The 13,409-nt window shown below is 55.1% G+C and overlaps 1 protein-coding gene across 2 annotated transcripts in view; it reads left to right on the forward strand.

Moving 5' to 3' along the window:
- The first annotated feature begins 1,633 nt into the window (after nucleotides 1-1,633).
- Kcnk9 (potassium two pore domain channel subfamily K member 9) overlaps nucleotides 1,634-13,409 on the forward strand; it is a 40,497-nt gene continuing 28,721 nt past the window's right edge. For both annotated transcript variants that reach the window (XM_021629080.2, XM_021629077.2), the window contains exon 1: nucleotides 1,634-3,481. In XM_021629080.2, coding sequence (XP_021484755.1) covers nucleotides 2,347-3,481 — 1,135 coding nt within the window. In that variant the 5' untranslated portion in view covers nucleotides 1,634-2,346. The remainder of the gene's footprint in view (nucleotides 3,482-13,409) is intronic.

Below are 13,409 nucleotides of genomic sequence, written 5' to 3' on the forward strand. Positions count from 1 at the left end.
CAGGCGGAGCACCCCGTGGTGCTCTCACAAGCCTTCGAATTTGGGTGAAAAGCTTTTTCTTTTACCCGGGAGCCCGCACGAGGTCCTTACCCATGTGAGTCTGGGTAAACAGAGACCGGGGTCTCGGAGGCAGAGGAGCACAGGCCTTCTAAGTCTCCTAACCCCTCAGTCCCTGGGTCTTCTCCCCAGGCTGCTCCTATCTCCGTAGCCCAGGCAGCCAGGTTCTAGCTCTGGCCTGTAAGTTGTTGCTTGGTGGTCATCGGATTCCTTCTCCTGCATCCTTGGGCATCCTACAGACAGGGAAGATAAAAGCTCGGTGCTAGGTGATGCCCTGCGCAGCCACCCTGCCCTAGGGGTGCTTTATGAGTGATACTCCCCACCCCCCGGGGCCACCTAAAGAGCAACGAGTGGAAGGAAGACCCAGAAGGCCCAAACAGAGAAATCCTGGCTTCTTCTCTGTACGCAGAGACTAAGCAAGCTCCTTCTTGGCCAGAACTTCCTGTGCCATCCCCAAGCTCGAACCTAGGGAGATGCCTCACGGCGGTTGGCGGCGGGAGAGAGGCTCCCAGCCTTCTTGTTCCTCTGCGGAGGAAACAAGAAATACCGGGGAAGAGACAGGGAGGCTACTGCTGGAGAGGGAGGGAGAAGGCGAATTCCTGCTCTTCCCTTCTTGAGGTGTAACGCCACTAGCGGCACTGTGCCGCTGGTCCTCGGAGCTCTAGGGGAAAGTGGCCTGGGGTCGGCAGGTGCAGGGCGCCCCCGGGGCGGGACGCGTCCCAGCGTCGGGGCTAAGGAGGCCGTGAAAACACCAAACACTTTAGAAGACAGTGCCTCAGCCTGTAGGGTGCTGCTGAGCCAGGTGGCTGCTGCGGCTGGAGGGGTGTGTGTGTGTGTGTGTGTGTGTGTGTGTGTGTGTGTGTGTGTGTGAAGGGGGGGATTGTCCTGTGGCCTCTGCTGCTGCACTTGCAAGTGCTTACTGCCCTCTCCCCTTCTCGTCCCCACTCTCCGGGTTTCTCCGCTTAGAAGGTAATTTGCCTCCACTGGCCGACTTCGTTTCTCCTCTCCCGCTGCGGGTCCCTCCAACTCTCCACTTTTGCCAAGGCTTTGTGCGCACTTAGGCGAGCAGTCCAAGGGCTAAAAGGAATCCAAGCCACCCCCAGCCCAAACCCTCTAGCCGCTGGGGTCCCCTATCCCCTCACTCTGGGGGCACCCAGTTCTAACCGTCTCCCTCCCCCTCCGGCCATCCCTCCCTGGGCTCCATCGCTTGCTCCCTGCGCAGCCCTAGGTCTGCTGCAGGAGCTGCCACCACCGCCTCGCCAGCTGGCTGGGGACCAGGCGGGAGGTGGCGAGACCCAGAGGCTGCAGGAGGTGGGGAGGGAGGGAGGGAGGGAGAGAGGGGGAGAAGAGAGGAGAAGAGAGGAGGGAGGGAAGCCGGTCCTCGGAGTAGCCAGCTTCCCCCCCCCCCTCCGCCCCCGTCCCTCCCGCCGGAGCGGGGCCGTCAAACGCAAACACGCGCACGCACACCCGCGAATACATACACTCCGGCTCCCTCCGGCGCGCACGCACTGCGCCTCAGGCAGACCAGAGCGGCGGCTGCCTCTCCCGACTCCTGGACGCCAGAGTCTCAGGATCTTCGGGCAGCTGATGCGCCTCTCTCTGCCTGTCCCCATCCCTACCCTTCAGTTCCTCCAGGCCCGCGGGACCTCTCCCGCCGCCGCCGCCGCCGCCGCCTCGCCCGCCGCCCGGGGAGGAGCTGGCCGGCCGGCGGCCGCCGCCGCGCAGTTGCCTCGTCGCCCCCGAGGTAGCTCCGTCGCGGCTCCTGTCCTGCTCTTCGTCCTGTTCCTGAGCTTCGGAGACCGAGCGGAACAAACTTCGCAGAGCGGCTGTCGCGCGGCGGGCACCCCGCGTGCCCCGCGCGCCCAGGTGGGCACGGGGCGTTCGGACCTTGGGGCATCGGGCTTCCTCGTCGGTTGCCCGTGCTAGATAGACTCTCTCCCCTGCTCGCAGGGATTCTGGGGACGCCTTCCCCTTAGGAAAGTTTTCTGTTCCCCTAACCCAAGGGGGTGAAGAGAGCTAGAGGGAGAAGTAGGTCCCCGCGGGGCAACCGCCACCCTGGAGGCGATTAGCTGGGCCCCGCTAGCCGGGGAGCGCATCCAGAGGGATGCCGAACCCCTCCCCGGGTCGCCCTCTGTCCTGGATGCCGATCCTGACCCCGCTACGGCCGGGCCCTCGGGCTCGAGGGGCGAAGTGCCGAGGTCCAGGCAGCTCGCGCGGAACGAGCTTGGGCTCTCCATACGCGCGACCCTCCGCAATGGGGCAAACCGCCTAACCCAGGCCTGGCACAGGATGTCCCGGCTCCAGAACCGCTGGCCTCCGCGCCCAAGCAATGCCATAAACATGCCCACCATCTCGCACGTCTCAGTGGTGGTCACCAAGCCCATGGACCCCGCTGAGATCGCTGAATCAGTTGCTCTGGGTGCGCCCATCGCGGCCGAAGAGCCCCCTGTGATCTCTGTGCCCGTGGAACTCGCCGCGCCCGCGGGACCCGCTGCACTCGCTGAGCCCGCTGAGCTCGAGGTACTCGCTGCGCCCGCGGAACCCGCTGCGCCCGAGGAGCCCGCTGCGCCCGAGGAGCCCGCTGAGCTCGAGGTACCCGCTGCGCCCGCTGCGCCCGCTGCGCCCGCTGAGCCCGCTGAGCCCTCGGAGCCCGCGGAACCCGCTGAGCCCGCTGAGCCCGCTGAGCCCTCGGAGCCCGCGAAGCCCGCTGAGCCCGCTGAGCCCGCTGAGCCCGCTGAGCCCGCTGAGCCCGCGGAACCAACTGCGCCCGCGGAGCCCGCTGCGCCCGAAGAGCCCGCTGCGTCCGCGGAACCCGCTGCGCCCGCGGAGTCCGCCGAGCCTGCCGAGCCCGGGGCGTCCGCTGGCCCCGCGGAACCCGCAGGGTCCGGAGAGGCCGCCGAGGCCTCAGGGTCCCAGGGGCCCGCGGCGGCCGGCGATGGCCCTCAGCCCGAAGGTGGTGAAGTTCGCGAGGACCCCGAAGAGGACGCGGAAGATACTTCCACCATCAGCTGCGGCATCTGCTGTTACCACCGCTTACAACTTCGGCTCCAGCGCAGGGGAGGCTTCGTCCGCGCGGCGCTGTTTTGGGATTTGCGCCGTGGTCTGGCTTGGCTCCCCTTCGGCAGCTCCTTCTTCGCGGCCATGAAGCGGCAGAACGTGCGCACCCTGTCCCTGATCGCCTGCACCTTCACCTACCTGCTGGTGGGTGCCGCGGTGTTCGACGCCCTCGAGTCCGACCACGAGATGCGCGAAGAGGAGAAACTTAAGGCCGAAGAAGTCCGCCTCAGAGGCAAGTACAACATCAGCTCCGATGACTACCAGCAGCTGGAGCTGGTCATCCTGCAGTCCGAGCCCCATCGCGCTGGTGTCCAGTGGAAATTCGCCGGGTCCTTCTACTTCGCCATCACCGTCATCACAACCATAGGTAAGGCGGGTGGGGTGGGTGTGTCGCCACCTGGCTCCTGGGAGACACGGGAGGAGTCGGGGGGAGGGGTAGCAGAGGTAGCTCCCACTGAGCGAGGCTGGGTGAGGGCTCCCCAGGTTCAAGAGCGCCCCCCCTCACCCATTTCCGCGTCTCACCTCTCTGGGGGATGATCTCACTCCTCCAGGGGACGCTATCTGGTGCCCCACGCTGCTCTGGGCCGGGCTTGAGAACTCCCAGAGACAGAGTCTCGAGGGTGGAGGCGCCACTTTTGCAAAGAGTGGAGCTCTAAGAATAACCCCCAAGCAGACACCCACCCACCCTAACGCCCCTGTGCTGGCTGCGCTTCCCTGAGTGGGTTCCAAGCCCGTCGGGCTGTGGGAAGGAGTGGCGCCGGATCCCTCCTCACCTGGGAACGTGTTGGGAGCCGAGATTTCGGCACCCATTAGTCTTCTTTTGAGTTGTGGAGCGTGTTAGGTCCCGGGGGAAGAGTTTTACCCCTTGTGGTAGGGATGGGGGCGGCAGCAGGTGACCCGCAATGCGGTCCTGGTGGGGTGGCTAGGGCAAGCGCTAGTTTGCCGCCGTGGACTGGGTGTGGACCCAGAGGAATCTGGACGCAGTTTGAAGGCTGGGGGAGTTTAGCCCCCCTCTGGGGGAAAGAATCCCTCAGGTACAAGATGGGCTTGTGTGTAGGTTCCCACCCACAGGTCACTTGTCCACGGAGCTGCCTCTGGTGGCTCTTCTATGGCGGCCCCTCCACTGAGGGAGGAACCACCTCTAGATTTTTACACAGGGACCTGTGGGATTGGGGACGCCACACTTCACCCCAGGAGATGTTCTAGTTGCCCTTCTGGCAGGGGGCAGAACGGTGTCTCTGGATGGCCGCTTGCCCTGTCGTGGCAGAATACCTTGGGGAATCCCTTTGGACCTATGAGGGTCAGAATGTTGACTCAAAGATGGCCCCCTTTGCCCCTGTTTCACGTGTCTTCTTCTACTGGACCCTCCTCTAATTTTTCCATCTTTTTTTTTTTGGTGGGGAGGGGTTGTCTGAAAAGCTCTGTGTTGTTGGAGGGGCAAAAAAGAAGGACACAGATTTCAGGGTGCCACACGCAACAGGAAGCACCAGTCCAGGACAGCCTGTTTCTCCTCCTTGCTTGAAAAGGCTTTTTAAGAGTTGCTCTATTTAAATATGTGCTAAATTGGTTGAAGTTTTTATGTTTGGGGGAAGGAAGTCGCCTTTTTGTTGTTCACATAACCAGTTTTGTCCCTGCTTTCCCCAAAGCCCCCACCCCCCACCCTGAGGCATTTCCAGGATGGAGAAGAGGCCAGTGGCCATTGCGTCATTTCAGTCTTTGAACTGTGATGGTGATTTACAGATGTGTTCTGGGGGCAGGTATATTTAACTGCTGGAAGGCAAGAATATTGCCTGTGACACAGAGAGAGGTGAGAAATCTCATGCTCCCCTAAACGTGCCTTGTGTGATCTAGATCTGAAACAGCGACTTGGGTTTTCAGGCTGGTTCCCTGTAGGAAAACCAGCACAGAAAACTGTGGACTAGTCGCAAGAAGACGGGTGATAATCTGAGAGGGCTGGGGTTAAACACAAGTGCAGTCCTGTTGCAGCATTCAAAAAAAAAAAAAATTAAGTGATTGAGCCTGGGGAAGCTCTCACTGAGGTATGCTTCCTTTACAGATATGATTGGCACTTCTTCACATTAGGCTTCTAATGTTTGAAACGCCAAAGAAGATGGCGTCCAGGGAAGAGAAGCTAAATGCAACCGCTGTCTTAGCCTCCCCCCCCCCCAGAGAAGGATGCCCCCAGAATCAGGGCCGCTTGAGGAAGAGGAAAATGTTGATTTTTCTCATTTCTTTTATTTATTTATTTATTACAGATTTTTTAAGAGGAAAGATTGAAAACTCACACACGCATATGCTCACACATGCACACACATGCGTACATGCACACATATATCATACACACTCCCATGCACATTTCCATGCTTGCACGCATGTGTTTATACACACGCACAGACAGACATGCACAAACACACGCTCTCTCACATTCATGCACATACACATGCATTCACACGCATACACACATGCTTACACACGTACTCATACATACATGTATGCATACACATCTACAGTCACATACCCACTGGCACCCATTGACACACAGGTGGGCAGACACACATTCATACATACAGACTCGTATGTAGGCACGTACAGCCCCCCCATACATATAAACATTCTTAATTTACGCAAACACACATGCAGGCATGCATACATACATGCATACATGCACACACACACACAAGCACACAGACCAGGAAGAGAGGAATCTGGAGCTTGCCATACGGGAAGACGAGAGCGATGCCATTTTCTGACTCCCAGCCTCAGTTTCCCCACTTGTAAAGGGCCGTTATATAATAACCACTTGTCAGGTGGCCTTTCCTCATCAGCTGTGGGACCCTTTACCCCCCCCCCCCCGCTCCAGCTCCACACATTGCAGCACTTAGTAGGCGCCAAATCCATGCTCCCTCTCTCTTTTGTTGGCTGAGTGTCACGGCATCTAGTCAGAGGAGCTGTTTAGGAGAATCACTCAAATGTATAGGAGACAGAACACCTTTGCAGTTTATTTATTTATTTTCCTTTTCTTTTTAAAATATTAGTGCAAACGCAAGCGCTTTCATACCTAGGATTAAAAACCAGCCCCGAGCCATGCCCCGAAAGGAATTGTCTTTTATTGGGCAATGAGAGCGCAAGTGAGCTTCATCTCCACAGCTATTGTTCCCCTCACTTTGAGCGATTTCCCGTGTGTGTGTGTGTGTGTGTGTGTGTGTGTGTGTGTGTGTCAGCTTTGCACCCGAGACTCCGTGGCTGTGGTGGGAGCTCCTGGAGCTGAGGGATGAACATTTCTTCCTAGATGCAGTTACTTGCTCACTCTTTGAAATGGATACCACTTTATTTTGAATCTGTAACTGTGTCTTTGTGAAAGACTTTGAACTATTGAGTCAACTCCAGCCCTAGCTCTCTGGGAGTCGGTGCATGACAACTGCCCTTGCCCTGGTAATCAGGCGGGGGTGGGGTGGCCGGGGTAGGGTGGGGGTGATAGGGTGGGTGAGGGGGTGGGGCGGTGTGGGGGTGGGGCATTCTTCCCAGTGGCTTTCGTGTTGCTGCCCTTGAACTTGGAGCGCCCCTGAACTTGGTTCTGAACTTGGGTGAGACCACCTTGCTTGCAGCCCGCTGACCTGACTGTGGAGTTGAAGCAACCCCCCCCCAACTTACACAAGTGGGGGAAGCAGGTGATGTTAAATGGGGTCTGCACGCGCAGAGGGGATTTACTAGACTCTCCTCGGCTCGGGGACGAGGCTTGGAGCTTGCATAATCCACCACTGCTATAAACTAATCACCTCCCACAGTGGGAGGTTCAAGCTAAAACTGTCCCACAGTCAGCCTCTTCGCAAAACGTGCCAGAGCTGGGGCTCCATCACAGTTGGTTTTTTTTCTATCTAACATCCGTGATCTAGGTTGGTTACCTTTAGGACCATTAAAAGGGAGGAAGCCAGATGCCGTCTGCAGAGCCGCGGGGGACACTGTGAAGGCTAGTTTGCCGCGGGGGAGGGAGGGTGGGCTGGTGGGTTTTCCTCTTAGCTACAGTTTAGGGGACCAGGGAAGAAGCACACACTTCCCCGACTCTCATAGGAGTGGGGGTGACTGGCTGAGGACTGGGGTCACAGCAGGGGTGGGTCCTGCTGGGAGAATCCTAGGGACCCGCCCTGTTCTCTACACACACCGAACTCCTTCCTTTCCAAGATGGAGGCAGACACGGCCCGACTTCCCGAGTGGACAGGTTCTGGGTGGCCACGGTGCACGTTCCTGTCAGGCGCCTGCGGTGCCGGCACTTGCACTCTCAGACTCAGACTTGAAGGACAGTCTCCATACGAGTTAAGGTCTGGCCTTGACAGAAGGTGCTGGAAACCCCGTGCTTGGTTGCCGCTCAGTGTGAAGCAGGCACACCTAACCTCAGTGAGAATCTCTACTTGTCTACATGCACACACACAGCATCCTCACACACATGTGTGCATACGTACATGCACATGAATACACACACACACACACACACACACACACACACACACACACCATCCTTACCCAGCACAGAACCGCCCCAGTCCTCCAAGCCCCCCCACCTCCTGCATACACATCACAGACACACAGACACACACACACACAGAACACACACATATGCATGCATGCACAGCATCTTTACACACACACACATACCCACACACACATGCACACATGTGATTATGGCACACATGCATGCACACATGCACACATGTGCAGCATCATTACACACACACTCACACACATGCACCTATATATTTGCACACATGTGAGCACAGCACACATGCACACACACATGCACACATGTGCAGCATCATTACACACACACTCACACACATATGGGTGTCCATTTGCACACACATGCACACATTCACATGTGCACACACTCATACACAGTCAGACACAGCATCTCTACACGCATGATTGTGCTCACATGCACACATGCATACTCACATGCACACACATGCACACACATGCAGCATCCTTACACACACATGGACACATGCACACTGTCACACAGCATTCTTATACAATGCATGCGCACTTACACACAGCATCCTCACACACGTGTGTACATATGTACATGCACATGAAAGGCACATACACACAGCATCCTCACACACGTGTGTGCATACGTACATGCACATGAAATGCACACACACACAGCATCCGAACACGTGTGTGCATATGTACATGCACATGAAATGCACACACACACAGCATCCTCACACACGTGTGTGCATACGTACATGCCATGAACATGCACACACACAGCATCCTCACACACGTGTGTGCATATGTACATGCCATGAACATGCACACACACAGCATCCTCACACACGTGTGTGCATATGTACATGCACATGAACACACACACACAGCATCCTCACACACGTGTGTGCATATGTACATGCACATGAAATGCACACACACACAGCATCCTCATACACGTGTGTGCATATGTACATGCACATGAAATGCACACACACACAGCATCCTCACACACGTGTGTGCATATGTACATGCACATGAAATGCACACACACACAGCATCCTCATACACGTGTGTGCATATGTACATGCACATGAAATGCACACACACACACACACACACACACACACCATCCTTACCCAGCACAGAACCGCCCCAGTCCTCCAAGCCCCCCCACCTCCTGCTCTCCTGCAGTCAATCTCAGTCTTGTGGATTCTGCTCATCCTACCTCAGGTCTAAACTGCCTTTGTTCCTGGAACCTACCGTGTCCAGCACTGCACTTGCACAGAGCAGTCATCTCACCAAGGACTGCAACAATAAAGCCGGACCAATGGGACAGGCTGACACCTGAGAAATGATGGAGCTTAATCGCTCTCTGTCTCTCCCTTCCATCTCTATCCATGAGCTGATGTGAACACTGCTCTTGACAGATGAGGAAACCGAGGCAGATAAGGCAATGTGCACAAAGATAGAGAGTAGGTCTCCCCACTGCAGACTTTCACTGGGAGGTCATCCCAAGGGTCATGGCGCTCCCGTATGCCCCACCGCAACATTTAGTGAGCATGCTCAGCCAGACCCAGGTGAGGGGTGGCACTGGAGCAAGAGGGTTCTAGGTTCTCCACATCCAGGCTGGCAGCTGTTATGTGGAGGATGCAGGAGGTACCCGCAGACAGCTCTGCTTCCCCAGATGCTTCCTCGGCCTAGCCCTGGCCCTCCTCACTCAGCTCAAGGCATCAAGCATCCTGCTTACCGGTGCCATGGAGGATACAGGGAAGCGGGGCTGTTGGTTTGGGGTAGCATCACAGACACTTCTCCCTAGACATGCAGAGGCACTCCAAGCCTAGTGCTCTCAAGCAAGAATGAGATGAGAGCCCATGGCAGCTCAGGCCCCAAGTGGGCTCCTTAGCAAGTGGGGCCCTCTCTGATATGACCTCAGTGGCTGGCTCTTTGATCACCTCCCCCCGAGGAGGAAGAGCAGCCTTACCAGGCCACAGAGGAAGACTGTGAAAGACAGTCCTGATGAGACCTCATAGGGTAGGGTCAGATGGAAGGGGAGGAGGTTCTCCCCTATCAGTGGACTGGGAGAGGGACATAGGAGGAGGAGAGGAAGGGAGGGTGGAGTTGGGAAGGGACAAGGGAGGGGGCTACAGCTGGGATAAAATGTAATAAATGAATGAATGAATGAATGAATGAATAAATAAATAAATAAATAAATAAAGCAAAAGAACTAAATGAGAGGCAAGGACCTCCAGGCACCTGCCACATTCACTTGCTCTGTCCTGGCTCACCTAACCTAGGAAGACTAAAGAGGGAAGAACAGGAGCAGGAAGTGAATCAGGCTACGGTAGCTGTCCTAGAAATGCTTGTCCGTGTACTCCCCATGGACACCTCTACCCGCCCCCCATGCACACACACACACACACACACACGTGCCCATTCACTCTGTAACCACACAGCCACTCACCACTGCACCTTTCAGTCTTCTGTGGGCCTGCCACTCATTGCCTCAGCCAACACTGTCATCCTCACCCATTCATCATCCGTTCCCCGTTAGCCAGTCATCATGCAGTCTTCCGGGAACTTGAACATTCATCCCTTTACCCAGCATTGCGCCACCCAAGGCTACAAACACCCACCATTCAACTTCGCCCGCTGGTGCACACTGGAGTCCTGGCACTGACCATTTGGCTGTGTCACTCATCTTCTGTGCGCCTGTCATTCATTCCCCGCCCCCGCCCCCCCATCTAACATAGCATCACTAGTTTCAATGCAGACCTGCCATTCATTCCCTCACCAGGCACTGTATTGCTCGGTCCTACCTGCACCTGCCCTTCCTTTCCCATCAGCCATCGCTTCATCTGTCTGACATGGGCTGTCACTTCAACCAACCTGTCGTCAATTGCCACCCTTGGGTTGCTCAGTCCCCTGCACACCTTTCATCTCCCAACCCCCCACTAACTGTTGCACCATCCAGTCACCTACACACGTACGACTCCTTTACACATCCATCATGGTGTCACGTTGTGTCATTGCTCCTCTGTCATTCATTCCCGCACCTGGCATTGTGCCTCTCACACAGTGACTGGACCCCTATCAGCCATTCCTCTACATTGCCGTTGTGCCACGTGGTCCTTCACAGAACCGTCTCTCATGCTTCCCTCATTTTATATCATTGGGTCCTCCACCCATGTGCCGCATACTTCCCCATCCACGACAGATGCGCTTAGTGCTCCACGCACCTGCCTTCCACTCCTTCATCTCTATCCACTTCTCCCTCACCCTGCCGTTATCTTTCCAACTATTTCCTCCTTGCACATCCATCTTACGAACACCCAGCTGCCATCGTTTAGTTCTCTGCCAACCTGTCACTCATCCCCCAGCCTGTCTCTGTATGACCAAGTTCTCCGCACACCTGTCACTTTCCCCTATCTACCGTTGTCTCCGTTTTCCTCGATCTCACATGCTTTCCCTCTGAGACATCATTGCTACTCACTCGTCCAGGAAGCTCCCTCCTCCCCTCTACCTCTGCAGCTTGGTTCTTCACATCTGTCACCCATTTCCTTGCCCATCATTCTCTCAGTCGCCTACATGCTAGTCACCCATCTTTCCATTTTTTTATTGTGTCACTTGATCATCCAGGCACCTGTCACTCAGCCCCCATCTGCCACTGTAACTCTCAGCTCTCCAACACCCTCTTATTCGTTTGTTCCATTCACCTCCGCATCACACGACCTTCCATGCCCCTGTCCTTCATTTTCTATGGCACCCTAAACCCTTCCAATCTCCGTGTGCTCCCCCTTCACCCCACTGTCTTAAACTGGGTCACTTTTTCCTCTAAGCCCACCATTCCTTCCCTCAGCTGACATGAATAGTCAGTCATTCTCCCTCCTGCCATTGCTTTGCTCATTTCTTTAAGTACTTGCCACTTAAAGAATTCTCCACCCGACAGCGTCCAGGTAATTCCTCCTCCCACCTTTCTTTCTTTTTTTTTTTCCCATTAGCAATTGTGCTATCCAGCTCTTCCTATACCTGTCACTTGTTTCCTGTCCACTGCAGGACCGCAGGGCTTTCACAAACCTGTTATTCATTCTCTCCTTGCCATTTTGTCACTCAAACCTGTCATTCTTTCCTCTGTCCCCAATTATGTTACTCAGTTGTCCAGCTACCTTCTATTCATTTCTCTCCCTATCGCAGTCACCCCCACACCCTGTCATTCTTCTATCTGCTGTTACATCACTCATTCCTCATTGCACCTGCCATTACACCGTTTAATCCTCCACGTGCCCATCGTCACCGGTTCCCAGAAGCGTTGCATCACTCATTCTTCAGTGCACATATCATTCATTCCACCGCGTACTCACTAGACATCAATCACTCGGTCCACCTTGCACCTGTGGTTTGTTCTTCTATGCATCATTACATCATGCAGTCCTTAGTTACTCGGTTCCCCTAAGAACTCTCACTCACTCTCCTGAGAACTGTTACATTACGTAGCCCTCCACACACCCGTCATTCATTCCCCTTACATCCCATGCCATGTACTCATTTCACTAAAACTATGGTATCACCCAGTCCTCACTGTCCCTGTCTTCCATTCCCCTATGTACCGTGACATCACTCATTCCTAAATGCACCTGTCATTAATCCCCCCCACGCCTCAACACCATCCAGTCCTCCCCGCACCTGTCATCAATTATCCTACTCGCCACGACCTTAGCTAATCCTCCATGCCCCTGCTATTCATTTCCCGCACACCGTCACATTTCTCGGTCGCTTCTGCCCCTGCCATTTATCATCCTCTACAGCTTTCCATCAGTTCTCCTCGCACCTGCCGCTCTCCTCCCTCCATGCACCCCTTGTTCACTCCCCCATACATCATTATGTCACGAGCTTCTCTATGAGCCTGCCACTCATTCCAAGAACCAATGGCTTCACTCCATCTTCCATCTTCCTGTCATTCGTCCCCCTGTGCACCATCATGTCATTCAGCTCTCCGTGAACACGCCGTTTATGTACTGTGTGGTACATGGTTCTCCATGCAACTGTAACTCATTACCCATCAGACACTGCCTCGTTCAGCCATCCACTGACCTGCCACTTTCCCCCCCTCCATTTGATTAGGTGTCACCCTAATTCTTCCATGCAACTGCCAGAGCTTTCCAGTTACTCCTCGTCTCACACTACGCTCAGTACGCTTGCCATTCATTTATTATTTCCCATCGTGCCGCTCAGTTTCATATGCATCTGTTAGTCACTCTTCCACCCACTCTTATATCTTATCCTTCATCCCCACTTCTGCAAATGTAGCCCTCATCCCTGTATGAGCCAGTCATTTCTCATCTGCTTGTAGGGTTGCTCTCTGTACACTGACCCCATCCCTCCTCCAACCTTTTGCTGTTCTCGCTCTGCTATCACCTTACCAAGTCCTCCACGCACCTGTAATTTAGTCTGCCCTCTGTTATTATAGCAGTCTCCTGTGCACTACCCATTCATCATTCTGTTCACTGTAACACTCCACCACGCACGCACGCATCTTCAGCTATTCTCTCTGATGCGGTCTCTCTCTCCAGGCATGTGTTATTCATCTCCCCACCGGGCTCAGTGTCACTCAATTCTTTATACACCCATCACTTTTTTTCCCCCTCTCTTATGCCTTGTTTCACCCGGTCCTTAAATCTGTGGCTCGTTCCTTTCTCTGACGTTGTGGATCACAGTCCTCCCACTGTCAACACCTGCCTTGTACTCCCCATCTTTAGGGTCCCACCGCGTCTTTCTATACCTGCCGTCCATCAGTCCTTTACACTACATCG

Source organism: Meriones unguiculatus, chromosome 8 (assembly GCF_030254825.1).
Source record: "Meriones unguiculatus strain TT.TT164.6M chromosome 8, Bangor_MerUng_6.1, whole genome shotgun sequence".
NCBI lineage: Eukaryota > Metazoa > Chordata > Mammalia > Rodentia > Muridae > Meriones > Meriones unguiculatus.